General features: G+C 39.4%; 1 protein-coding gene and 1 long non-coding RNA gene across 5 annotated transcripts; both read left to right on the top strand.

Annotated features, from left to right (window-relative positions):
• On the top strand, nucleotides 1-1,657 carry LOC145554673 (uncharacterized). 2 transcript variants are annotated; one of them, XR_014090660.1, is made up of 4 exons: nucleotides 1-435; nucleotides 706-1,158; nucleotides 1,267-1,348; nucleotides 1,460-1,657. It is a non-coding gene; the product is annotated as an uncharacterized LOC145554673 (long non-coding RNA). The 2 variants fall into 2 exon arrangements; XR_014090659.1 differs by having other exon boundaries at nucleotides 1,267-1,372.
• A 3,085-nt stretch (nucleotides 1,658-4,742) lies between these two features.
• On the top strand, nucleotides 4,743-26,386 carry golim4a (golgi integral membrane protein 4a). 3 transcript variants are annotated; one of them, XM_017308058.2, is made up of 16 exons: nucleotides 4,743-5,395; nucleotides 16,700-16,774; nucleotides 16,852-16,901; nucleotides 17,030-17,080; nucleotides 17,320-17,470; nucleotides 18,341-18,423; nucleotides 18,579-18,662; nucleotides 20,237-20,437; nucleotides 20,520-20,801; nucleotides 21,895-22,199; nucleotides 22,772-22,845; nucleotides 23,555-23,628; nucleotides 23,812-24,015; nucleotides 24,111-24,173; nucleotides 24,345-24,434; nucleotides 25,338-26,386. In XM_017308058.2, exons 1-16 carry the CDS (start codon nucleotides 5,209-5,211, stop codon nucleotides 25,482-25,484), a joined length of 2,121 nt encoding a protein of 706 aa, XP_017163547.2. In that variant the 5' UTR covers nucleotides 4,743-5,208; the 3' UTR covers nucleotides 25,485-26,386. The 3 variants fall into 3 exon arrangements, with proteins under 3 accessions (XP_017163547.2, XP_008423552.3, XP_017163548.2); XM_008425330.3 differs by having other exon boundaries at nucleotides 17,027-17,080; XM_017308059.2 differs by lacking the exon at nucleotides 24,345-24,434 and having other exon boundaries at nucleotides 17,027-17,080.
• The last annotated feature ends 1,527 nt before the right edge of the window (nucleotides 26,387-27,913 follow it).

Below are 27,913 nucleotides of genomic sequence, written 5' to 3'. Positions count from 1 at the left end.
TACTATTTATTAAAATTGCATACAATAAAAAAAATGATAATCGTGATGTAATTTTTTAAGAAAGTATCCAATCAATTTTCAGATGTGTGACGTAAAACCTTATAATCAACAGCATTAGCTCCAGTTCACACTCCAGACCAGATGGTGGCGGTATTGCACAATTTCATTTATTTTAGAAACGCCACAAAGAGAAGAAAAAACTTGAACGCAGGGAAGATAACAGACGCTGTTCAAATTCTCCATTTTTACTCGCATAATATTGTCTTAAAAGTAAAGAAGGCCTTGACAATAGTTACTAATTTTGGTAAATTCAAGCTGGTGACGTCCTAGTCCGAGTTAGACGACAACACAACGGGACAACAACCGATGGAAATGAAATGTTTGTCACAAAAGGAGCCCGGAGGGACGAAGGCTGCTAAGTGTTGCTAGCTGGTGGTAAGTTTGCTTATTAAAGATATATAACTTACGTTGGTTTCATAAATAATTATTTTATCAATTTCATTGTGACTTGTATGATTATTACAATAGGAATCATTCAGCTTCATGTTATAACTGCATGGAGGCTGTTTGTTGTGACTTATACTTTAATTCATAAACTAACCTGGTTTTAATTAAGCTCCATAAGACAGAGAGACTTTGATATTGTGAGGTGGTTGTTGTTCTAACTCGTCCATCAATGATTTTATCTTCAACATATGTTTGCAGTCTAACTAAGCAAATGAAGATGAAAGAGGAAGCCAGAGAAATCGGGTGTTAGGAAAGCTAAAGACTTTCTGTCTCAGAAGAAGCTCTGACTCCACCAGATCAACAACCAGCTCTGAGGATGAACCTCCACATCATCTTCATGATTTAAGTTTGTTTTTTCAATGAGGAGTTAGCTACATTTTCAACAACAAAAACTGATGTGTTACCAACACCAAGTGCTTAATAAACATGTTTTGATTTAAAAGTAACTGGAAAGAATTTTTCTCCTTGTTAAACATTTCTCTTTCATACATTTTATTTGTTGTTGACTTTCAGGGTCCTGTGATGGACTGGTGACCTGTCCAGGGTGAACGCTGCCTCTCATCTGATGGCTGCTGGAGATGGGCACCACCAGCCCCCCTCACCACCCTGCAAGGATCAGTGTGTTCAGATTATGGATGGAAAGATTTTAAGGTAGTTTGTCTCCTTAAGTCCACTCTTAAAACAGCTTCATAGTTAATGCCAACATCAACTGACCCTATGAAATTGCTGACTATTTTTTCCTACTTCTAACATAAACAGGCAAAGACGACACCCAGAAATGTTTTTCCACCCCAGGCATCCGGTCCCAATCATCATCAGTTCTTATGATGTCACATACATGGCGAGTCCACAACGTCTTAAAATTGTATTATTTTTTTATTTGCCATTTTTCTGTTCTCTTTAAATTCAAATGCTTTCTCTGTTTAATTGCTCTATGGTTCTTTTTTTGTAGGTTTCTGTAAGGTGCAGTGAACGGGAATGTTCTGTTGTTGATCCTCACTTTCATGTTTTATTGTCACACTTAAATTTTCATGTTCATTGTGTTCACTTTTAACCTGAAAAATTATAATTTATACTAAGTTTATAATGTTTTGATTAAAATTACAGTTTTAAAGTGTCTGTAATAATACAATATTTGAATTACCTTGAACATCTTGTGTAATTAATCTTCCCATGTAATTTTAGCCTGAAACAATGTAAGTACTGTAGTGTAGTTATGCATGTCATTTACAAAATAGGTATGTAGGAATAAAGACTTTCACGAGTAATTAAAATTGTAGTTTATTATCAATAGCAGTAAATCAAAAATAAAAATTAAATGTAATTTAAATACATTACTAATATATATTTAAAATATATTTGAAGTATATAAAATATATATTTTAATATAATTCTGAGACAGAATTATTATACAAAATACATCAAAATATAATTAAGCTCTGAAATATATTTAAAAAGTATACTTTAAGTACACTAAGCACACTTGAAGTTGTTCCAAAAAAGTACGTATAGTATACTAAAATATACTATTAGCTGTAATTTGATACTATTTAAATACTACTAAAGTATGTTAAAATGTAGTATACTAAAGTATACTTTTTTTCACCTGGGACTGACTGAGATGAGGCAAACATTCGAAAAATTAAACTTAAAGTACAATTCTGCAAACAAAATAAAAATCCAAAACACGAACAAATATACAAACAAGAAGTCCACTAGCAAAAGGCCACAGTGAGTTGCAGCTATCTGTCAACAAGTTGACAATAAACTAGAAGGATAAACAGAAGGGTGATTACTGGAACAAGAAACAGGTGAACCTGGTTACTGACACAGCTGGGATGGGAGCAAAGAGCAGAGGCACTGAGAGAAGTAATGGGAGCAGAAAAATAATCAGAAGATGCTATAAGGCAGTGGTTCCTAACCTCTGCCCCCCTGACCATACATGATTTAGTTGTGTCTGTTCCAACACAACTGCTTCAGATGAGTGCATGGCCTCCTCTGCATGCCACCTAGAGCTGCTGAAGCCTATTTTTCATCCAACTAACAGGTGTGTAAGAACAAGTAGACACCTAAAGCATGCAGGGCAGGAGTGCTTGACGATCAGGGTTGGGAACCATTGCTATCTGGAAACATGATGCAAAAACAAACAGCATAAAACAAAACATGATGTTAAATATGAAAAGCAGAAGCAGTCTTGCACAACGGATGTCAGCTAGTCTCTCTATAAGCAGCAGTTGCTCAACACCTTGATTGCAGGTTCCCAATGAGTTCCCCCACTCCTTTTTAATGCCCCCCTGGGCAACAGCCCACATGGTCCTTATCAAAACCCACCATGCAGTATTGAGAACCATCAGTTTTCAGTGATATCTCCTCTGAGGTTCCCAAAAAGCTGCTCATTTTGCTTGTTTAATAGGTCTAACCTGGGACCAGCATGAAGAGCAATAGTAAAGTTTATTTTTACAGCATGTGTGGAAATGAGAACCAGAATTTGAAGACAATGGGGCTGTTGTGCTGAAAAAGCATTTTGGCTCCAAAGCAGCTTTTAGTCACTAAATGGGACAATCTGAGGGTTGCCTGTGCCAGATGAACTTCTGGGCAAACATTACTATGATGATTGTGAATTTAATTTGCATTGTGTTTGGAAATATTTTTAACATTTAGGTAAGAACACCTATTTTAATATTTTTCCGTGAGAGAGATTCTAGGTTATATTAAATGCAACTTTAAAATGTTGAAAATATTCACAAATTAATTGTCTTGTTTATCCAAAAATACCTACATGTAATTTGTAAATGTCCACCAAATAATACTTCACACAAAAAGTCATTGAAGCTGTGATTAGTGAATATTAATCAAAGTAAATTCAAATATGGGCATTAAAAAGTACAAATATGATTTAAAATGTTGCTGAAAGGCATGCATCCATGCTTTTTCCTTGCGCGGGCTCCCTATTGCTGTGTTGTAATACAAATTTTCTTGTTAGATTTAAGTACTGAAAGTATCATTTTAAACTGTTATGTTGAAACACTTTAATTAGTCGCAACATCAGAGAAATGCAATTTCTTGGCATCTTAGAAAGATGAGATATCTGGTAACTTGATAGTATTTTTAGTTAACCACAGGGTGACAAATCTTCTACTGTTTGAATTAAATGAAATGCTGTCAGTGAAATTGTTTCATTCTTGATTAGCTTCTCTCTGGGGGATCTGTTGATAGTAATGAGAAAGATAAAATACAGCCAGCATAAGCCTTTTGATCTTCTTGATGTTTTCTGTCTACAGGGAGACACACAAAAAGCAGATGAATGTAAGTGAAACAGAAACCTGACACGTGGTTAAAACAATGCTAAAACACAATCATATCTTTTGACAAAATGACATATCATGCATAGGTCTTCTACGGCTTTGTTGTTTTTCACTTTAATGTGTAATCAGCTGTAGATCTAACCACATTCTATAACAGGGATCCCACATAGTAACTATAAAAGTACATAGTTTATACGTTACATTTATACGTAATTTGTTTGATGTTTCGACAATAATACAATTAGTAAATGAGATCTTTAAGTCAATTAACAGAAGTCTAGTTTTCTGTTTAATTAATAGTGCTTGAACTCTGTGTTTATGAACCTTGCCCTGTTTTTTATATCAAGGAAAAGCCTGTAAAGTCTCCTTTGTGTGACACGGAGGAGCTGTCAGGATGGCGAGACATTGATTGATCATCACCATCTTCCGCTGACTCAATGGGAGATGGCTTAGTGTACAGCATAATCTGTTTCCATCAAATCGCCAGTTCCCAGAGGTCCCTGAACAGCCTTTGCAGAACTCAATCACTGCTGGAACATTGGAGAAAACAGAAGCTGTTTTGTTTGCGGTAAGAGCAGCAGTAAGAGCAGTTTTATATTGCACTTAAGAAACGAGAAAGGAAAAACTGCAAAATTAGAAAATTAAGTTACCGCAGTTCCTCTAATAAAAATGTCTAATTCTATCTGACCTCCAACAGAAGCACAATTAGTGTCTTAGTGTCAGACAGTGATATTTTTTTATGGTAATCTTAATTTAGTCCACATTTTACTTTGAAGCCTGGACAATGTTTTAACCTGAAGTTGTACAAGTTGGAAAAGGATGCATTAAATTCACAACAGTGACTTGTGGCTTCTCGCGTTGGGTTTTGATGGAGCTCTGAAGCGGCCAATTGACAGCAAGAACGAGGGCTGGAGTGGGGAAATCTGACTTTGGAGGAGGGACTTCCTCCCGAGCAGCAGTTGGATGGAAAGCTGCGTCTGGGTTGACACGTAACTAAAATTAAAGGTACTTCAGAGGCCTCGACCTGGACGCGAATTTTTCAACTTTAACGCAAGCTTGACGGAACTGCGTCGGAAACGTCTGAGGGAGGAAGAGGAGAGAGCGAAGCGGCCCTGAAGCGGGAAGCTCGAGACTTCATGTTTTGCATTTCAGAACTGGGCAGAGCAGGACTTTGACTTGAAGTGAAGCGGAGAGTTGAGCGACTCCTTTGAAGTGGAGTTGACTTGGCTAAAATAATGCATGCCGAAGCAACTGCTAACACATAAAGCGGCGCCCGTTTTGTGAGTGGAAATGCTCGGGGACTGACTGGGAGGGGTGCAAAAAGTTGAGTCGGAAGTTTCCACCAGCAGAGACGGGGCTTTCTCGCGCAGACGGCGGGGAGGGGTGCGGGTCCAACATGGGAAACGGGGTGTGTTCCCGCAGGCAGCGGCGGATCTTCCAGTGCCTGCTGCTGGTCACCGTGGTCTGCGGGATGATGTACGGGGGACTCATGTCCTATGAGATGCATAAGCAGCTCAGGAGAACCGAGGCGACGGCACTCAAGTACCAACAGCACCAGGAGTCACTCTCGGCACAGCTCCAAGGTAAACACTGAACTGATCGACAAAAAAGGAGCGACTTCAACAACAAAACCGCAATTTTTATCCTCCGTTATGCTCGCTGACAAAATGTTTTAGCACTTAAAATGATTCATTACCAACCACAAAAGTGCATCAAAAGTGCTCTTTCAAATCTTAGAGAAAGCTTAATAAGATCCCAGTAAATCCCATTTAACCTCCTGAGTTGCACAGTAAACAAATTAAGAAATATTTTCAATTTTTTTTAAAACTTTGCACTCATAACAATTAACTGAATAATGTATGAAAAATTATTGATATATTGTGGTTACATCACCTTCAGTCATTGCCATTGATAATCAGTTTTTATACTTAATTCCACATCCTCAATGCAAGAGAAATATAAACTGCAACAGGAATCAATGGTATACTGTACTTACCCATTAGTTGAGGTCAGGGTTGACTTAAATGCCAGCTCTGGTTGGAATTCAATTAAAAGCAATGCTATTGTAAGAATAGTGTCTCAGTGTCGGCTGTATAAAAAGAGGCTGTTGTCAGTTTGGCCAAACTGGACCTGAACAGTACTGTAACCTGCCTGTCTTTGACCTCGTTTAACTTTCTAATCTCACAGGTTAATCTCCAGAATGCTTTGTTTGGTTTAGACAATGTTGCTGTTTGTGCTGCTACTGTGAAAGTCACATCAAACCTCAGATAACTCCAGCTTTTTCTTTACTTGGTACTTCACAAACACCTGGTTGTCATCATCATGTGGTCATCTGTACCCCAGCTGTGTGTCCACCAGACAGCAGGTCATTCTGAATATCTGCTGCTGCCTCAGCTTTAGAGCAGGAAAGGGAAGTACTGTTGCTGCACTTTCCATAACACCGGTGCGGCACGAGTTTCAGGACCACTGCGTCTGGCCTCCGTCCAGCCAACGAGCCACGCTGGGTACATGCTGTTGACTTTATAAACTCTAGCAAACAATTTTAGCAAGAAAAAACATCAAAGTAAGTTTTATTAGCTACATTGTCCCATTAACAATGAGCAATTCTTGAGTCCAGACGTTGAAACTGTGACATGTCGTGCATCTGATTATGGATTTGTAAATGTTTTGTTCCAGAGTAGAAAGAATTGATCCAGACAGTTAGTGGTGCACCGATTGCAGTTTTCTGGCTGATCACCGATTAAAGACTGACCTGCCAACTACCCCTACAAACAATCCTTTGCAAAAAGTCAGCATTGAGTCTAATGATTTAATATCTGTATGGGTGAAGCCTTATTAGGGGTGTGTGTGGAAGAAAACACTAGTGCTGTTTGAAAGCAGGAGCTTTTTGACATAAGCTTTATTTGGTTCAAAGTCCAGGGCGATGTAGGGGTCTTGATGACATTTCAGTGACATTAAATCTCGATCTCTGAGGGAGCGGGTGTTGTGTAAATATTTTTGCTGTAGTCAAATGTTAAGCAATATAATATCTCTAAAATGTGATCTGGAAATCAATTTAAGGCTACTTATTGTTTCTTGCAAAAGTTTTCCAAGCTCTTGAAATCTTCTACATTTTGTCAGATCGTTGGTAAACAAGCAGTTTCACAAAGACCAAGAAACGCAATAGAGAAGTCAGAGAGAACGTTGTAGAAAAGTTAAAAAAGTTTGTAAACAACATTCCAAGCTCTGGATAGTTCAATCTGTCATACAAACGTAGAAAGAATGTTAGACTACTGCAAACCTACCGAGACAAACAAGGAGAACATAAATCGGATAAGCATCAAAGAGGCCCGTGATGACTCTGGAGAAGATACTGGAATCCACAAATCAGATGGGCAAATCTGTTGACAACTGTTGCTCACACACTCCACCAACACAAATCCAAAAAAATGGCCTTTATGGACAACTGGCCTGAAGAAAGCTATATATGAAGGAAAACCATAAGAAGTCTCATGAATGCATACATCTGTGTTGATGTGTGGAACACAGAAAACATGGAAAAAGGTGTTCTGGTCAACTATGAACAAAACTTTCTCCTTTTAGCATGTGTGGTGGAAAATAAACTGCACACTAAACAGACCATGACCTCAGTGGCAGCATCACACTGCAGGGATGGTCAAAGTGGGCCACATTCTCAGACACAGATAATTTAAAGCTTTAAACATGCAACCAGAGCTACAATGAAAATGGCCTGCGTCCAAACATGTCCCTGCGATACAATGGCCTAGTCAAAGTACAGACCTAAATCCAATAAGGAATGTGTTGCAAATTGAATCACTGGTATTCTCAGAGACTCTCCACCCAGTCTGACTGTACTTGTTGTTCTGTGAAGAAGAGTTCACAAAATATTCAGTCTATAATGATTGAAAGCTAGTGGAGACTTGCAGCTGCAGTTGCAGCAAAATGTAGTTCTTCCAAGTGCAAATCTAATCATGTGGGGAATGTGCACACACACTTTGCAGATTTGTAATTGTATCATTTTCATTTCACTGCACTACTACAGCGAATGTACTACTTTCTGTTCTGGTCTATCTCTATTTGCAACATGAAAAAAATTTGGAAAATATTAGAGATTAATTAAATCCTATTGGTCAGTAATTAAATAACCTTTTCAAACCACGCAACGTCAGGACCAGCATTAAATGTTATGTGATTTTATTAACTTTATAGGATGAAGAGGATTTGCTGATCACTGCTGTTTTTTGTCAGTGCGCTGACCTTTCTGGAAACCCGCATGCAGACAAACGTTCGGCTGTTTACGAGATCATAAACTGATAAAGGGGGAGAATCGGGCTGATTTTATTTTAAATGTAATGTTTTAAATTAGCTGAAAAGCAGTGCTATTTACAAGCTTTCAGCGCGGTTATTCTGCTCTTAGCCATTGGTAATGGCTCAGACGTAATTGGAGTTAGATGAGGAGCTTTTATTTGATTCATTATAAAGATTGGCTGTACCAAACGACACCCCTAATTTAGTTACTGTAAAGAAACGGCAATAAACGTAGACTAATGTACTTGAGGTTAGAATAATAGTGGCAGAGCTGTTTTTACTTCCCCTCCCCCTCCTCCATCATCGCAGTCGGGTCAACAGTAGTAAACCTCACTCATTTACTCCCTTCTTACAAACACACTCTGCTGTGCTGATACGGGCTGGGGTTTTGTTTCATTCCAACATCTTTTTTTATTTGAAATAACTTCCTGGGTGGAGAACTGTTTACCAAATAGCTCTGTAGAACAGGTTAAAGGCACGTCTGCGTTTGGGTTTCTCACACAAGCTTTGGAACCAGTCATCTCCAGTAGTCTTTAATCCATGTAACCAGAAATCATCCGTCTAAATTACCCACTGCTTTGTTCAGCAGGCTGTGTATGGAGTTAGCCTGAGGCTCCGCCGTGCTCCATGTGAGACGATGTACATGCTCATGAATGGAGGGTTTTGTTTTACGCTTACAGGAGACGGCAACAGTGCAATTTAGTGTATGTAAAGCAGCGGCTAAGTCACTTTTCCTAGATACTTGGCGACGATTAGGATTCAGCTGATGTTGAACAGCGACAGTGAAGCAGATTTATCCACAAACAGGATGCCAGAGTTGTGACACTCTGCGAATGCCGTTGCTTAATTCCTTGTGGCTTAATTTCTGAACCGCACCCGGAACTTTCATTGTGAAAAGATGAGCCACCCCACCAATCGCTTTGCCCAGGGGAACTCATGTCTTCTACCAAATGTTAAAGGTTGCTTCGTCCTATATTTAGAGGATGTGCATAGCTTGTGGGTTGTGAGGTAGCCATATTGATTTCCTGTTACCCTTTGCAACACTGGGCTGGCAATTGTTATTGATTTAAATGATTCAGCAAGCACTCTGAAAAAAATGTTTCGCTTTGATTTCACATCCTCGGAGACCTCATTTGTTCATTTTTGAGATTCAATCATATCAACAAATTAGATCAGAAGTTACTTTACAGTCAAATTTCTCAAGTTTTTGCATACAAAGTATCAAGAATTTCCAAATCCCTTTAATGTTCATATATGAACATATAGAAACATCTCGATCAATTATGCTACAATCGAGAAGTTGCTTTATTCCAGCAAGTCAGTTCAAATGTGGATTCATTACACCCACATTGATTTTTAATGCATTTATTTTGTTTGCATTGTTTATGACTTGCAACCAATTAAAACTACAGTTTATCTGCAAATTCTGAAATTATCTAAAGCCAAGAAAAAACATATTGCAGAGTATGATGCTATGGTCGACAGAATAATGCGGAAAACTTCTCTGAAAGTTGTCCCATTCACAGTGCTTACACAGTGTTGACAGAAGGTTGTGTGGAAGGAAAAACTGCGTGAGGTAACAGTTTCACCAGCATCAGGGATAACTTCGGTCTGGAAATAATTACAAAACAAAGCCCATTCGAGAGTACGTTGGAGATTCACCAGCTGTAGCTTGAAGCCAGTGTTTTAAGAGTCAACAGACAAAGACGTATCCAGGACATCGGTGAAAACCCTCCCTTTCCTTGTGGAAAGTTTTCTCCTAGAGCAGCAACAACATGAGAAGCATTTTACCTGAGATAAAAAGAAAAGTTGGGAAACTAAACTTTACACAAGTATAAGGTCAGCGCAGCTGTCTGTCAGAGCAGAGGTGCCTAACCTTGTTTTTCCCCCCATGGACCGGTGGTGAGGCATAACAATAAACACAAGACGACCTCTGGGCCAGGCTGGGAGCTTGCTCTCCCACTGTCCACTCACTGCTTCATGTCAGCCGATCTGCTGCTGCTCCTGCTCCCTCTTCACATCTCACCTTCCTATTTATCAGGCCCACCGCTGAAAACATACAAATGCTTAGGGCAGGGGTCCCCAAACTACGGCCCGCGGGCCGGATCCGGCCCGCCTCCACATTTGGTCCGGCCCCCTGAACAATACCAGAGAGCATTCAGTTTTTGTTTTTTTTTCATTTACCGTTTTTTTCCGGACTATAAGCCGTTTATATGTGGATTTTTCTTCAACCACCAGGGGGCTCTTTAGCAGGAAGTAAATCATTGGAAGTCCCACAAGCAGCAAAATGAGTAAGAAACAGATCAGATGTCTTTGAAAAGTTTCTTTGCGAAGGGGAAAAGGCCCAGAGAAGAGACAGGAAAATGGATTTATCCCGGACCGGTAGGTGAGTCCCACATTACAAGCCCACTCTGTGTAACATGCGGCGACCGGCTCCTAATGAGGCAATGAAGCTTCAAGCTGCTTTGCCATATAGAGACCAAGCAGGCTGTGGATATAGCAACACACCTCTGGTGTTATTGTCTCTCATCACTCCCAGATGGGACTGTGTCGTTGCAGAGAAACAAGCTCAGGGCTCCCGTTAGTCATTATCGTGAGTTAAAATTTTCACGAAAGTAAAATGTTCGTTTTTGTGACGCTTCTGTTATTTTGAAAAGATATATAAACGTTACCATAGCGACCAGAGTCGCTATGGTAACTTTTCACATCCACCTGATTAATGTGTAGTTGCGCCACTGTGAAAGACGACAGAAGCAGCCGCTGTATTTGCTGCACTATGATTTGGAGGTGAATATGTTTACTGGTTTAACAAAAAAAAAGCAAAAAACTTTGGAGTTGTGGCTTATAGTCCAGTGCGGCTCATAGTTCGGAAAATAACGACTATAATCCTTCCTGGATTTTTTTCTGTGAAGAACCCATGAGAGGGTTGTTTGATTGTGCTTTCTGGAATACAATATATTTTTACATTTAGGCACTCCTACTATCGTCACACTTTTTCTGTTACAAACTGACTCCGGCCCCCCACCAGAGAAGGGAAAAGTTATGTGGCCCTCACAGGAAAAAGTTTGGGGACCCCTGGCTTAGGGGTTTTCAAAAGAAAACTGTTCTCACAGTCTGATGACCACAAATGACAAAACGTATCGACTTTCCACCCTGTGGACCGGTACCGGTCCTGGTTTAGTTTAACTTCATGCATCCCTTTGCTAGAGACGCTCATTTGGGTTAACAGCAGAACTGGGCAGCTGCCCACGCATCCATTATCTGCTTTAAGGGTTGTGGTGTCTTCAAGATCATCGAGATACTCTTCAGTCTGTTGACGTTTCTGTCCTTCCTTCTTTGGTCTTGTGTGAGTGTCATCTCAGTTTCAGAAGAAATAAATTCAGGGTTTTAATTATAAATAAATAAATCACTTGAATGAATGAGTTCAGATTTCCCTTTTCCTTATTTGGACGTTCCTGTTTTTGGGTTCAGAAGGTTACAGAAGTGCAGCGTGTGGGTAACGGCCACCACCGCAGGGTTAAAGTAAAGCTCCCACAGTTGCCACAGGAACAGGAAATTCGACACCTAGCTGCATCGCATTTGTTTTGCGCAGATGTCTACTAGTACTCACAGTTACATTGTAAATATATTTGAGATAAAGTGCAGTAAGATGTTTTACAGCTTATTCTGTTTTATACAGATTTTACAGAAGAGATAAATCAATAGTTTTTACATCAGACCTTAAAAACAATTAACTGTAACTTTAACTGGATTTAGGACATCTTGACAACGAGACCTTATGTCTCAATGAGATTTACCTGAACAAATGGAAGTAAAAGTAAATGAATGACCTCTGATACATAAGCCATCATAGCAAAACAGGATGTAATCAGAACAATCAAGCCATGGACTGGAAAGAGACTCTCTGATAACCTCGAGTAAAAATAACACACTGATGTAGTTTCACTGTGTTCACCCACTGTGTTCAAACTTACATGTTGCATAATCTGACTGTTCGGCTAATTCAGGAAACCAGTGACGTTAAATTTTTCATAATTTTGTCAACATGCAGGGATCACATTTTTAGACATGAATTATTATTGCAACCAAGAATGAAAAAAATGGTAAAAGTAGCAATTACCAAAATATTTGTTTGGTTTTGTAAACAAAATCACACAGTTTGTCATTGATTAAAAAATAAAAATAATAAATGGCATTATTGCCCATCCCACCTTCTGACCAGACAGAAAATTATTGATGAGGAAGTGAGGGATAGTTGGGAACTTTCTGAAACCTTTCCGGCAGTATGTTCACCTCTGACTCTGATGCAAACATAGTTTCTGTTCATAGATTTTGATACTTTTTTTTTTAAAGTGGAGATTTTTTCCTTAAAAGCTTTACTAGCAACTGCAGACCGGCACAGTTGGCACCATTTAGCAAAGCTTCAAACGGACAAAATAACCAGCATCTGAAATGACGGCAGCAGAAAAAAGATCGGCCTTTTCATTTGCATTGCCTGATTCCAAGACCAAGGTGGATTTTTCATTATCTAGGTCAGTGTTTCTCAACCTTTTTCGGGCCATCGCCCCCCTAGCCTTTATCCAGGTTCCTCACCCCCCCCCACCAAAAAATTTGTAGGCTACTTTGCACTGACTATTATTTTATTATTAATGTTACCATCATTATTGTAGATGTTTTGAATCGGCGCACCGATTATGTTTTCCCGTACACTTCAGCTCGCCTTACGCTCCTTCACCTTGCGTACATAACGGGGTAAATGTAGCGAGTTTTGCACTAAACGTATCGGCGTCTGGAGGAGGGGGGGTGAGGGGAGCGTATGTTTCTACGCTCCTTCGTGGGGGGCGCCGATTTATGTTTTCGCATCTACCTGAATAATGTGTAGTTGCGCACCTGCCCATGGCACAGTCCTCTGTATTAATTATTGCTCGAAAGGTCTTGTCATACCAGTTTATTCCTCTGTATTTACTTTAGTTTCTTAGTTTATTCTTGCATTTTGTTCTTCATTCATTTCCATTTAGTTTCATTTGATTAGTATTATCCTCTCTTGGTTTATTGCTATGTCCACTTTAGTTTCTTTCCTGTTTCTAAATCATTGATCATTTATTGACCATCAGTAATCTCATCACCTGCTGCGCCGCCTAATTATCATGTGTTTCACATCATGTGTTGATTTTTCACTGTTCAGCGTCGGATTCTCTGTTTTTATGCCATAATTCGCATCTAGTTCGTGGCTCCGTTTTGTCCGCTGCTCATGTTTGAGAGTTTTGCTCAATGTGCGCGGCTTTTTTTTTTTTTTTTTTTAACCCCCTAAGGTGCAGGGCGGTCGGGGAACATATCGATGGGGAAAAGGCAGAATAACAAACTTTTTAAAACAACGGAAACAATTTCGGTATTCTGATTATTGAAATTTAAAAGTGCTGTGGTACCGTTGTTCCCTCAAACCCGTTTCATGTCGGACCACTTGCAGCACCGGTGTTAACGCTATAAAATGAACGCTCTTTATCGTGGTATCACTCATGTAGGGATTTCTTTATTTAAATGGGTTCATTTTTCAGAGGGATACAAAGTGAAGGTATCGTGATTTTAGTAATTACATGTTTATAAGAGCGGTTTTCTGTTGTTCTTCCATGGAATTGGGCAGCTTTCAAATGGAAATAAAACACATTTGAATATAAATTGCTGCTTTGACATGATCACAGAACTGCAAAAACATGTGTAGCCTACATAAATACCAGACAAAGTGAATCACAGCAGCGTCATCAGCTGGTGTAACGCTGAACTGATGCGGAGCTGCGCCATGAAGCTACGAAGAGAAGAAGAGCTGCCATCGATACAGTTGCAGCCAAGCATGTTTTAATGTTACACAATAGTTTTACCAAGTTGCTCAAAGTCTAAACTGGCATTATTGTGCATTTAAGGTGTAAAGTTTACCTTCGACCAAACGCCCCCCAAAGGCATCCCAGCGCCCCCCTTTTGTAAAAATGTCCGCCAGCGCCCCCTGCCGTCCTCTGAACGCCCCCTGGGGGGCGGTACCGCCCACGTTGAGAACCGCTAATCTAGACTATAATAAAAGATTTTGTTTAGTCAAAACAACTTTATCCTATTTATTTAAGTTTTATTACTTTTATGATCACTCAGCTTGAATTAAGCTTAGAGATCCTTTTAGGCATGAGTGTAGCAGTAAATAAGAAGTGGAAACATAAAAACCAGCAGGTCTCTTCCCTGATGGGGTTTATTGGATTGTTGGAGCTGCAGCTTTTAAAAACAGTCTATAAAAACCAGTCGAGCTCAAATGAGGTCAGATTTATTTATTTCCTTTTGTTTTTAAATAGATGTGTTATTCAGATTGTTTCAGAAACTTACAACATATAATAATGTATTGAAACTAAAACTAAGACCAATTTAAAAAAGCAACGTGTATGTTAAAAGAGAAGACTTTAAGATCTTATTCCATGAATAATAGATGTTGAGCTGTGGTATGTTTGGTTTAGAAAGCCATTAGGCAGCAGTTGTGTTTTCGGTCTTAATGGTGAGCTGTCTGCATGCGTGTGTGTGTGTGTGTGTGTGTGCGTGTGTGCGTGGAAAACCTACAGATTCACCAGATACTCAACCTCCCTTTTAACACTATGGGCCAAATACAATCAATACAATCTTTTCCACATCTAAAGCAGCAGGTCAGCAAAGGTTCCACCGATACAGAGAGCCCTGTTGTTCTCACACTACAGGTACACTGAAGCAGCAGTGTGAGGAGCAAGTTTCACTTGTCTGAGGGGGAAAATGCTCTGAGAATGTAGACTGGATTAGTTTCGTAGTCGGAGCTACAGTAGATCTCTCAACCCTTCAGCACTGAAAGCAGAAACACATCAGAGAGGTGCAGTGTGAACTTTTCATTGAAACTGAATCTGACGAGTGCATCGCATCGTCAGATTCACTGTAAGGAATCGTAAAATGGTCTTGAAAAATCAGAGATGTTTCAACAATATGCCTCTTTTTCCGGATCTGGATCTGCATACAGCTGCATAAACTGAGTCGGCTAAGTTTGCGGTTCCTCAGAGTCACTCTGCTTCTATTGCAAATAATAATAATTATCATGTTGTAACATTTATAAATGAGATGGTTTTCTGGTTTCTCTATTCAAACATGTTTCTAATCTTTGTTTCAACTCCTATTATTTTCATAAATGTTGCATTTATCACTACAAGCAAGATCTTTTTTTTTTTTTTTTCATCTTGGAAGCATTCCTCTATTAAACTCATCTTCTTTACTAATTCTATTTCTGTAGCTTATAACATCCTCCATTTTTGCAGTCATTATTTATCAATGTATTCCCAAGAACATATGATTGCACTTCAGGTTTTGTTCAGAAAAAGTTAACACATCTTCTATGGGGGGAAAGAAATCCCCTATAATCTTCAAGCTGAGTTATTGGCAGGCTCTCCCACAACCACAAAAACACGTGGAAGATGAAATAGAAATTTTAATTTCATCATGAGAGGTTATTTGAAAAAGATGATCTGTATAAAAGACGTTTCATCATTTTGATTTTTACAGGTTTTGTATGCTGTCTGGAAAGATGCGGGTTAAAGTTAGGTCCAGTGTTCAATAAATTATTTGAGGAAAATGTGAGTTCTTGTGATTTTATTGGTGCAGACCATTTTGATGTACATGCATGTAACCAAATAATAATACAAACAAAGACAGACTTTATTTTCTCTGACTTGAGTCTCAACAAACTCTGCTGAAATTTATGGACCATAAAACTCTTTCTACTGAAACCGTCACCCTGCCTCAAATTAATTGAAGACCTGATCTTCCCGGTGATCCTCGTGATCTGTCTCAACAGTGTGGGTGGATAATTCTTTATAAAAAGTTTTTTCTAAATAAAGTTGATCCCTTTAATTCCGTATTGATGCCTACCTCTATTCTAATTAAGCAGTAGTGGTTTTAGGAAAGATATAATTCTTAATGCGGTCGGTGTATTTATTGTTGCCCAGGCAGGAGGTTTCCTCTTTGTTTTTAAATTAAAAAGGTCACAACTACATATTTTTTTTACTGTAATGGTTAAACAATAAAACATGTTTAATTGCATTTATTTAGAAAAACAAGTTACCAGTTTCCCTTGAAGAGTCTGTGGATTTAGACACTGTTCATTTTCTACTCTGTTCAGATTTATTCAAGGTGGATGACTAAATAACAAAGCAAAAAGCTACATTGAAATACCAGGTTTATTTACTAAATAGTTTAGTTTCTTTCAGAAAATTGTCAGAGAATAACAGACTTCATGAAGCCTTTACTGTTGAGTAGACGGTGGCCATCAGCTACAATGTAGTAGCTGCTCCTCAGAGACGGCTTCCTCTCCTGCAGTGAGCTGTCGCTGTCCGGTTAGGTAAATATGACGCCTGGCTGTCATGTCGCCCATAAAGTTCACACCCTGCCTCTGTTGGCCCCACTGGAACAAATGCTCAAGTGTGTCAGAGCCCATAGGTTTGTCACGGTGTTCAGATTTAGATTGTAGCTCCGTTTGATTTCTCCTTCACCTTTTATGCTTTATCTTAATATTGTTTTTATTTAATACCTAGTGGTGTATGAGCATCGATCAAGGCTGGAGAAGTCTCTTCAGAAGGAGAGGCTAGAGCACAAAAAGGCCAAAGAAGGTGAGATGGACATCTGCTTCTTTATTACTATTTTTAATGAAAGCAGTTTACATTAACTCATATTTTTTCCCCCTTAGATTATCTTGTTTATAAACTTGAAGCGGAGCAATCTCTGAACAAAGAGAAGGTGGGTTTCTCTTCCTTCTCTTTTCAGACTGCTCTTCTCTGCTCTTCATTGCCAACACTTTGAACTGCAACGCTGTATGTGGAAAACAGACGATGTCCTAATCTTTCTTCTTGTGTTTTAAACAGCAGGATGCCAACAGCAGAGTCAACTCCTTACAGATGCAGCATCAGATGCTAAAGGTTAGAATGATCATGCAGATGCCCTCCGATTCACCCTGCTGCGTGCTTTCCGGTGTTTTCTTCCCGCTTCTAAAACAGACATTTGCATGCTTTACCCAGACGTTTTCCTGTTGCGCAAGTATGCAAATAGTCCTACATTTTTGTATCACTTGTCCCATCTCCTCTGATTTTCATGTGCAATCGGTGCATTTGTGGCCTAGGAAAGCAGCACGGTGACGAAGGTCTTTTATTTCTGTCAGAATCAGCATGACGAGCTGAAGAGGCAGTACTACGAGCTAAACGAGCAGCACCAAGCGCAAGGCGAGGACCACGGCCGGCTGCTGGACGAACACAGAGATCGCTACAATAAACTGCAGCAAGCCAAAGAGGTGGAGGTCTCCCAACTTAAAGGTAGTGATGGTTTCATGTGATTAGAAATACCACCGAACCAAAATATGGTTTTTAACGCAAAAAAGTTCCAAACAAGAATCTGGAGCATAATCTAACTGGTTAAATTTGAAAAAACAACAATTATTTCAGCTGATTCTAGATTATATTGTAGATGTGATATCATATTAACATTTATTTAAAGTTATTTCAATAAATAAACTTAGGCCTGAGTATAGAATAAACACAAACTACATGCTATCGTAGTTTTAAGTGAACATCTTATTTATTGAGTTGTTTGTAAAAAACAACATTTATTTGGCATTTGTAGGAAGGTAAAATTTGTATAGAGAAAGGGAAAAAAGTTCAATGCACAGCAGGTGAATTTTACAAAGATAAATAATTTTTGCTCCCAGTTAGTTTGTTCCTAGTTATATGACTTTTGTCTTCATGAAATTTAAAATAATTTCTCATTGGACAGTATAAAGTTGAGTAATGTGTGAGTCCCTTAATTCCTGACTTTAGTGAGATCTCAGGAAGATTTTACACCAAAGTGTCAATGACGGGACTAACCACACTGTCAAATTTCCTCTAAAGCAGAGTGAGATGTTTGACTACATGGTTTTCAGTTTAAAAATCTTGCTATTACATTTTGCTTTAAATAACACCAGAAGTCACAGTAGAAGCGTCGGTCAAGTCAGTTTTGTAAGTTGAGAATGACAGTATTTTATATGACACCACTCATCCTTTATCACAGAATCTCTAATTTCCCTTACATGCTTCTAATTTTACTTAGCAATTTTATATCCAATTCATTGAAATATGCAATTAGATGGGTCAGAGATCTCTTTATGTCCATGTATAGAAAGGTAATGTGCGTACTGTTTCTGACAGAGCATGTTTATAACCTGAGAGAAGAAAATAAACAACTGAGGAAAGCCCACCATGAGATTCACACCCAGCTACAGGATGCCCAGGTGAGGAGGACCCAACGGTTTGTCTTTAAGACTCTAATTACACAATAAGTAAATATCTCGCCTGGCTGTCAGCATTTTCTCTTGCACTGAAAATATGCTGACACGACTGCAGAGTGCGCTTGGCTCTAAATGCACCGGTTCTGCTCTGTGTTCAGGTCAAGCATCAGAACCTGAAGGCGGTCCACGACCAGCTTGCACTGACCCTAGAGGACCACAAGAGTGCGCTGGCTGCAGCTCAGGTGGGAAAGCTGTGATCCATTCCTGTTGTTTACCGCAGTCACATAACAGACTAACACTGAGGATATGTTCTTATCCATGTGTCCATGTAAGCTCCAGGGAAAGGTTCTCATGATGACTTTAATTCATTTAGCTTCATCTAGTTCCACTAACATGTTCTTGAAGCTTTGGGGGGTTTTTTTTTCTAGAAAACATACAAGGTAAATTATTCTATTTTATATTGGACCTGTAAGGATGGATATTCAAAAACTCCTCTTTTTTTTGCTGCTCTTCCTGCCCGTTAGGATTCGTTAATCGATGTTATGGCTCTCCATTAGTGCTTCTGGTTGAACACAACCTCTCCGCTGCAGGGGTTTTGGGTCAAAACGGTTAATCTAAAACGTGCTGAAGCCAATCGGATGGAGATCTGTAATAAAACGATGAGGGGAAATGAAACGACGTGGAAGAAATTAAGGAATTAAAGAAGGCTTTTTGGATTTAATCCCACTGTTCTGGTCAAGTGTATGCATGTGTGTTTTCAGAGGGAGAGCACTTTATTTTAACTTAAAAATGTTAGTGTTACCTTTTCATAAAAGGAAGTCAACTAAAAATGTTTCACGGTGTTTTAGTGCTCATTATGCAAATGAAGTGGATATTGAGTTGGAGGCACATGCCGTGTTTTTTAGCTGCATATAAATGACAACTTGGTATTTCCTTGTAAATTCTGGGTAATGATTCTGTTTAAAACTAAATACTACATGGAAAAATGTGCATAATTCTGTGTCATTTATCAAGAGAAAAAAGTAAGAAGAATAAACTACTATATTGCAAGAGTAGTTATTTAATTGAGGAAAGGCAAAGTTAATATTTAGAACACAATATATTTTTGCAGAGCCCTGAATTTCATGTAGTAATACATTTCTAGCCAAAAACAGTGTTGAATTTTTTTATACTTTTAGTCAGCTCTTATGTTGTCATTGCAGTGAATGACAAAAAAAATCAGTGAATTATAAACCTTTAATTAGAAGGTCTAAAATCATTTTTATTTAGTAGAAGTAAAAAATTAAGAGTTACATTTTTGATATTCATTTTTGTAAAGCTTTATAGGAATTTAATTAGGATTTCTCCTTCAGAATTTTAGTATGAGATGATGTATACTAAAATATTTATTATTATTACTTTGTGATTCCAGGAGTGAAGCCTTTCTGTGTGAGAAAGAGCTTGTGCTACAAAACAAGGTTTTGTGCTTGTAAAACAAAGACTCAATGTTAACAACATTGAGTTTTTAACCTTTCTTTTGGATCTTAGTGGCTAGCAGTGGTTAGAGCTCTTAGCATTACTAAGTATCTATGTGTCTATATTCCAGAGAATGGAACCATCTTGATTCAGACATTTGTAAAATGCTATGAAGGATAAAACAGATAACCTTTCAACCTTCTTGTTATCTGCTGAATGTGTCTGAAACTTAAGTGATTATTAATCAAGGCGACTGTTGGACGCTGATTACTGACCTGCTTCTGGATTATTTATTTGTTTTAATAGTTGCACAGTTTTCTAATATCTCAGCTTTTCTTCTGTTAATGTTTTGTCTCTTTAGGTCCAGGTGGATGAATACAAGCAGCTCAGAGACACTTTGAACCGGGAACCAAACCGGGCACAACCCGATCCAAACTCTATTGCTCAGCAGCTGCATGCAGCCGCAGTAACAGCCGAGTCCCATGTTCACCAATCCCAGCAGGCTGCTAAAGAGACGCGCGCTCAGGGAAAACAGCGCCCCCACTGGGACACCGAGTCAAGGGTAATGAGGGAATTCTCATTTGATGAATAAAGCTCTGAATGTACAAATCCTCTTCATTATCTTCCTGCTGCTTCCCTTTAAGCTGGATAATCAGGAAGAGAAGGAGGCCAACGCCCAGTCTGAGGTCAACCCCCACCCTGCTATGTCCCAGCCCGGCCTGTCTGAGAGGGATGAGGACAGAGAGGGAGAGGCTGAGAGGAAGAGGGAGCTGGCAGAGGAGGAGATGGCTCAAGCAGGACAGCCTCAGAAGCTGGAGGAGGACCTGGACCAGGCGCATGACGAGCAGATGGAGGAGGAGGAGGAGAGGGAGGAAGAGCAGCCTGATGAGAACGCGTTGGACAGACAGAGACGGCAGCCACAGCTGGTAGGAACCAGGACACGCTCGGCAGCGTTCACAGCTACTCGCAATTAAAGGACTGGCCACATTTTTTACTTTACAAAGTTATTGATTTTAGAAACGATTAATGGGATTAATCAATTGTTGAAATAATCGTCAACTAATTTAATAATTAATCAATTGTTAATTGGAGTAAATGGAATCAAAAAGAGGCCATTTGCTGAAGGAACAACATATTCAGAGCAGTAGTTAAGGCTGAAAGATTGGGATGAAAATAAAATACATTTGTCTGTAGATCTATTCTAATCAGAACTCCTGAAGTGGCATAATTTTATCTCTACCCGGTTCAAAATCCGGAAAAAAAAAACCAGATTTTTTTTTTTTACTGGATTGTAAAGAATTTGATTTTTTTTTTTTAACTGAACTGACATGACGTCAAGCAGAAAGGGCTCAGCTTTTCACTTGTTCTCTTAAAAGAAATTGTATGTTGTAGCATTTTTGACAAGAAAAATTTTATTTTCCTATTTGAAAAAGGAACTGAATTATTTGCTTATTTGCATATTTTGCATTACCAATATCATATAAAAAGGCTTAAGAGCTTGAATAAAATCTGCTGAATGTGCTTTTTTAAAATCCAATTAATCATCTGAATAATTAATTACTAAAATAATCATCAGTTGCAGCCCTTGTATTGAGATACCAACACAAAGTATTCTGTAATGTGAAGTGGAGTGGAATAATTCAACAAACCAACACTTGACATGACTGAATATAAGATCACCATGGGTGAAACATGGTAGTGGCAATATCATCCTGTGGGATGCTGTTATTTATGACAGATAGAAAAAGTACAACTTGTCAGAGGTCTGACACTGGAATAGAGGTTCCCTTCCAACTAGACAACAACCCTAAATCAAAAACATTTGTCACCTAAAATCTCCTAAAAATACTTTGAAATATGTTATAAAATAAAAAAGTGCAACAGGTACATGTGTGTATTTTTTGGCAGAGACTGTGTAGAGTGTGCCAAGTCACAAAGAAAGGACAAAGTAATGCATGTGTGCAATTCAGACAAATGGAAGACTCACGTCTGCTTTTCCATTTCGTTGTGGTTTGTTAGGACAACCATGTAGAGCTGCACCAGGGGGCCCAGCTGCAGCAGCAGCAGCTGCAGCAGCAGCAGGCACCAGCTCAGGTGTACCACCTGAAGTCGGCCTACGAGCAGCAGCAGGAGCAGCGGCGCCTGGAGGCCCTGCGGGACAACGAGCGCAGGCAGATCCAGATGCGACAGGAAGCGCTCCAGGCGCAGCGAGAGAAGGTGCTGAAGGAGAGGGAGCAGCGGCTGAAGGAGGAGAAGGAGCGAGAAGAGCAGCAGAACAGGGAGGCTGACAGAAAAGAACAGCTGCTGAGAGAGGAGCACCAGAGGTCAGGTTCAATGTCGAGCCTTGAAGTTTCATAAAGAGGCACGCATGTTTTAAATCGTTTTACTCTCATCGAGAACAGGTCAGTAAACTGATAGTACAGCGAGTTACTGTTCAGAGTCAGAGAAATGTGCTTTTAAGACGAGGTGCGACACGCATCCAGGCTGAATCTCTAAAAAAAAAAAAGGGTTGTCATGTGGAGAAGTATAGAAGTTGATGAAAGTATATTCCACAACTCCGTAAGTTTGAAGAAAGAAAATAAGGATTTGAAAAATATTTGTATATCCCAACTTTTATTTCCTATCCCAATGTCTAATTGTTGTGTCCATCTTCTCTTTCTCTCCCCTTCAACTCTCCCTTTCTTTCCTTCTTTATTTGTGTTATAATCTTCGCACAAATCCACAGTGAATGTTCAGATATTTGAAAACAAACCTTAAAGTTGAGTCTCAATCTGCAACTGCTGTTATGATGTGACATTAAAGCGGCTCAGTTTCTATATTTTGATTGTTGTGTTTAGGTGTAACTTTGTAAAGTGGGGATATCTTTTCTAAATGTCAATCATTGTTGCTATGATAGGAAAAGAATGGAGTACGAGAACATGGATGAAGACGTTCCAAGAGAAGAGGACCGTCACACTGCTAACGAAGAAGGTGAGATGAGAAAAACTTACACCTGGGACAAATCCTGTTTTCATCCCCGATATATTTATTTTGGGTATAATTGTCATCTTTAGATACAAAAGTCATCGAGAACTCCACTGCATAATCCCTCAATAAATGAATATATCTGATGAACATGTGTGAGACATTCGTTACCTTTTTCTTTTAAACTCAGTTTTGACCACCTTTAGCTGTTAAATCAGGGATTCAGTCAACATAATTAAACTAGAGGTTCATATTATTGACATGCAGTGTTTTATTAAATATCAGTGAGTGCCTCTGCTGTTGGTTCTGCGTTTCTGCGGTCTGCTCAGCTTCATGCAACTTGTTGCAGCTTGTTATCTCTAGTGACCCGCTTTGCACCTGCATACCCAGCATGTCTGTCTGCTTCCCTGCAGAAGAAAAAAAGCCATACCTCCAGAGTGAAAAGGAGCCATACAGAGCAGATTTACAAAATAAGGATAAGTTGATACAGAGAAGAAGACTGGGGGTGGGTGCAGAGCTGAACTGCCAGCAGACCATCATAGATCCCAAAATACCCAATAAAAGAGAGTTAGAAATTGTTTTCTCATTTGTTTTTATGCATAAATTGGTTATTTTTATGAGGAAATTATCATTACACCACAGTACAAATCCAGAATGATGTGATTTCTGTGTTGTCTTTAAAAGAACCTACAGCTTGTTTACACTCTGTTTGCAGAGAAAGACGTTCACATGTTACATGAAGAGGAGCAGGAGGAGAAAGGACCAGCTCACATAGCACCCCCACATCAGGTGACTGTCATATCTTCAAAAATCTGAAGTCGATCACTCGCTTCTGCATCTTTCCTTTTCCCACCTCATAAAAACGTGACTTTTGACATGCGGCATTTGTCTGATTTGTTTCTTTTTTAATTATTTCACTCCATATTTAAAACGCTGAGTCTTTCCTATAACTGATTTGATTCTCCTTCGGAGGGCGGCGTGGACGGTGAGGTAGATCCTGAAGACGACCCCAACAACCAGGGGGAGGATGAGTTTGAGGAGGCTGAGGACGAGCGCCCGGCACACAGGGCTGCTGAGGAGGAGGAAGAGGGGGAGGAAGAGGAGCCAGCTGCTCCTGGCCAGCACGTAGACTCTCATCCGGGTCCCGGCCGACCTGCTATGGAGGAGGAGCTGGTGGTGAGTACGGGAACATGGATGATGTGAGGAGGACAACGGATCGGCGTCTGGGGAAAAGACTGGGATAGAATTATGTTTTAATTTTGTGCTTCCAGATGGCTGGAAACCCAGATCAGCAGGAGGATGCACTGGATGATCAGTACCAGGAAGAGGACGAGGTAACGCGGGCTCACAACACAGCTTTACAACAGTTGAATACATAAAAAGAAAAAGTTGAAAACTTGACTTGGTCTGTTTCAAACTAAATCTAAACATCATTTACAGGAATTTGGTCAAACTCGAAATACATTTCTTAACGAAAAACATTTACTAAGTAATTTTCGCTTAAGGCCCAGGAGGATGTAGCTGGTGGAGAGAAAAGGGTGGAAGAGGGAGTTGAAGAGGAAGGGGAAGATCCATATAATGAGAACACGGCACAGGTGAGTTTTGTAGGGAAAGAGCTGGAAGTTGATCTTTATTCCCAAACAGCGCAGTGAGATGGACTAATCCGCTGTAAAAAAAAAAATAACAGAAAACTGTATTTCTCCCTTGCTGCAAAAGATAATGCATTATAATGTAACAGTGAGCTTTGCAGATTCTTTCTAGCTGCATTGCCATCCTGCAACTATTGTTCACCTTTGAATGCATTTCAACTACAGGTTGGATGTTTCTACTTCTTTGCGATGTTGAGGTGGTCTCCTTGTGCAATACATGATTATTTTAAATCCTTTTTTTTCCCCCCACACATTTATCAGGAGTGCATGTAAACCTGCCCTAGTTTGTATACAATAGCAGCTGAAGAATTAGCTGGTGTTCAGCTATGTGTGTACACGTCTTTGTTGTGTGACTGTAAGTTGAGCCCAGGCCCTTGTGAGTTCTGGTAAATGAGGTCAGTCAGGTGCTGGGTTTGTCAGGGTATCAGGTTTTCACCTGGGCTTGGACTGTCCGTTGAAAGGAAACTTAAGTGAATGGAGTTCTTGTTCAAATGTCGTCAGAAACTGTCATATCTGGAGTTTTTAGATTGCTTTCATAACGTTAAAGTGTCAGTGAAAAAGACGTTTTAGTCCATTTGACTCCTTATCCTGGAGCAAAAGTACCAATGTTTTATTCCATTGTTTGCGGCCGCTGCAGTCTGCACAGTCAGGTTTATGTTTCACTGCTAAATAGAATAATTTACATATTAGTAGCCTGACCGCAGCAGTTTTTGGATTTCCAATGTCACTGGAGTTTTAATTCTCAGCTTCAAGTTAATTACCCTGAACCTTTAAAACAATCATTAATAAATCAAAAATACAATCTTTAAGTGACTCTGTTCTTTTGTCTGTGCTTGTTATGTGGACCAGAACGATGCAAAAAACCAGCATGGACCCAGAAAGAAACAGAACCACCAGAGCAGAGCACATGAGGAAGAAAACTACGAGGAGGAAGAAGAGGAGGTGGAGGACGCAGCCGGTCAAGATAAGGGAACCAATCGAAGAGCAGAAATGTAGGCTGAGCAGCTGCGGTGCATTTTGTGCTGTTAGTACAGCCAGTCAGGAATTAAAACCAGCCATCCATTCAGAATTTTGCTTCGGAAAATCTGAAAATTGTGCCAGGAACATAGGAATCCAAACACTGAACACTGTGGAAATGGACACAACTTTTAATGCTAAATTGCATATATGATTGTGTATTTTTTATTTTTATGTTTTTTTTTAAAATCTTTATCTGCTTTTCTGTTTCCTTGCTCCTCTGGATAAGAGAATGTATTTTTTATCTTTATGCTGAGTTTAAGGAAAGAAACAAAAATGTAATTCTGATACTGTCAAACCCCTTTTGTGTGTTTTTTTTTTTTTTTTTTGCAGACAGTTGTATTTTTGCTAAGGTTAGATGTTCATTTACATCATACATTCCAAGGAGTAATGACATTTTATTATTTATTGCTGGAGGTAACAACTCTGACAATCATTAAATGGTGCAACATTTTTAAAACATTCATCTTCTGCTGGAGGAAGATTGACATTTAGGCTTTAACCAGCTTCCAGCAGGGTGACTCGCAGGGGCATTTTCTCTGGATATTCCTGTAAAATGCCACTCAAATAGACATTTGTGGCAAAGCCGCTAAGTGCTGAGTGTCACACTGACATGTGCCTTCCTGTTCGTGGAATCCTCTCGTCTGTCCTAGCCGTTTAACATTTAGGAAATAATTTTCATGTAAAAGATGTGAGGATGACGTGTGAGCTGAGGTTTATGTCCAGTCAGCTGCTGGTGTGAATAAAATTCACAGTGTATAGAGAACCTTTTTGTAAATTTGTACAACTGTTATATTTGATACAAAACAAAGGGATTTTTTGATCGTTTTAACGCCTTGTTTGTCATCTTGATGAAGTGTGGAATAAAGGGGTTAAAAGTTCTACGTTTTGGATAAGTCTCAAGCACTAATTTAAATATTTCCGATTGTCTTTCATGCAGATTTTTATTTTATTTTTTATTTGAATCTGTAAGGTAATTTTCTTTGCTAAACTAACACAGCATTCAAATTACTATTCAGCTGGGAATAATTATATAAAAAATGTTTTTATTGCCAAATTAGAGCCTCCATTAACCAAGTAAATGGAATTTGTTTCACAGAATGAAGATGTTTGGGGCAGAATGCCTGAGGTAGCCTTATAAAGGAGTGCAGCTGGCTTCCAGTTTAATTTATATTTATACTTTTTATAAAGTTTATCATCCACAAACATTCTTAATCAAATCATCTCTTCTCCGCCTCTTTGCCCGTGCCATCCCTACGGATCAAATTTTTCTCCACCACGTAGCTTCTTGTTTTGCTCTCGTTTCCTCTTCCTTCCTGTCACAGCTATGAGACAGCTGATTCCTCTTTTCTCCCCAACGGGGACAGGAGGATGGAGAAAGCAGTGCGCCGCTAACAGGTGTCTCATTACTGTGCTAATATCTAGCCATGGGGACGTGTACACACAAGTGTGTTTTTGACAGTGACAAGATACGGCAGAGATAGCGAGTCCTCCGCCGCTCTTCACATTCCTCCGTGTTTCCTCAGTTATTTCATGGATGAATTACCAGGAGTGGATAAATTGAACATGCTGACAGCCTGGAGCCAAACTCTTACCTTGAGACCGGCGCCCGCATGATTCCCGCCGGTTATCGGAGCTAATAGAGCTACAAGGTTTACTGTAAAGCCGAAGCTTTGCATCCAGTGATGGGGAAATGGCTCCGACTGTATCCTGCTTCCACAGACCAGCTGCTCTGCTTGACCTGGATCCTGTTTGCAGCGCAAACATCCAGTGAGCTCATTATCCCGTCCCTCTGCAGCATCCCTCACTCATCAGCTGGAGACTTAGCTTGTTTCGCTGAACACCCGAATGCACAAACTATTTTTCGCACTTAAACAAGTCCTAATGAGGCATGTAACTGCTACTTTGTGCAGGGCTGTATGTGCTTGTTGGAGCGCTATTTCTGCCAAAATTGTGTCTTTTTTTTTTTTCGTTTTTTTTTTTTTTTCTGAATTAGGCCGAGAGCTGAGGACTCTGAGCTGCGTTTGTCTGAATGTGTGTTCATTTTGAATGTTTATGGGTCATGGCAGCTATTCATATTCACACACTCTGTAATATAACCAAGTTTGCGGGGAAAGGAACGCCTTACAAGTAAAACTACTATCAAAGCGAGGATTGCTGCTGTGTATAAATGTGTCAGCGGGAGATGGGGAACCTCGTCAATCCATTTTTTAACAGATATATAAAGAAAACATTGAGGAAGAGGGTTCCCGTTCTCTGGTAATGTCAGAGGAAGAAGCAGATGATGACTCGCAATCAAAGGAAGAAACAGAATGTGGCGTAATCCTCAGAAAAACACCTTTTATAAAACTAAAGTCACATGGCAGTAACTCTCAACAACGTAGCATCACAATAAAAACATCTTCAAA

This window comes from Poecilia reticulata, chromosome 13, assembly GCF_904066995.2.
Source record: "Poecilia reticulata chromosome 13, P_reticulata-male-v2, whole genome shotgun sequence".
Taxonomy (NCBI): Eukaryota; Metazoa; Chordata; class Actinopteri; order Cyprinodontiformes; family Poeciliidae; genus Poecilia; species Poecilia reticulata.
The sequence above is the reverse complement of the archived record's forward strand: the minus strand, read 5'-3'. Positions and strand labels throughout refer to the sequence as shown.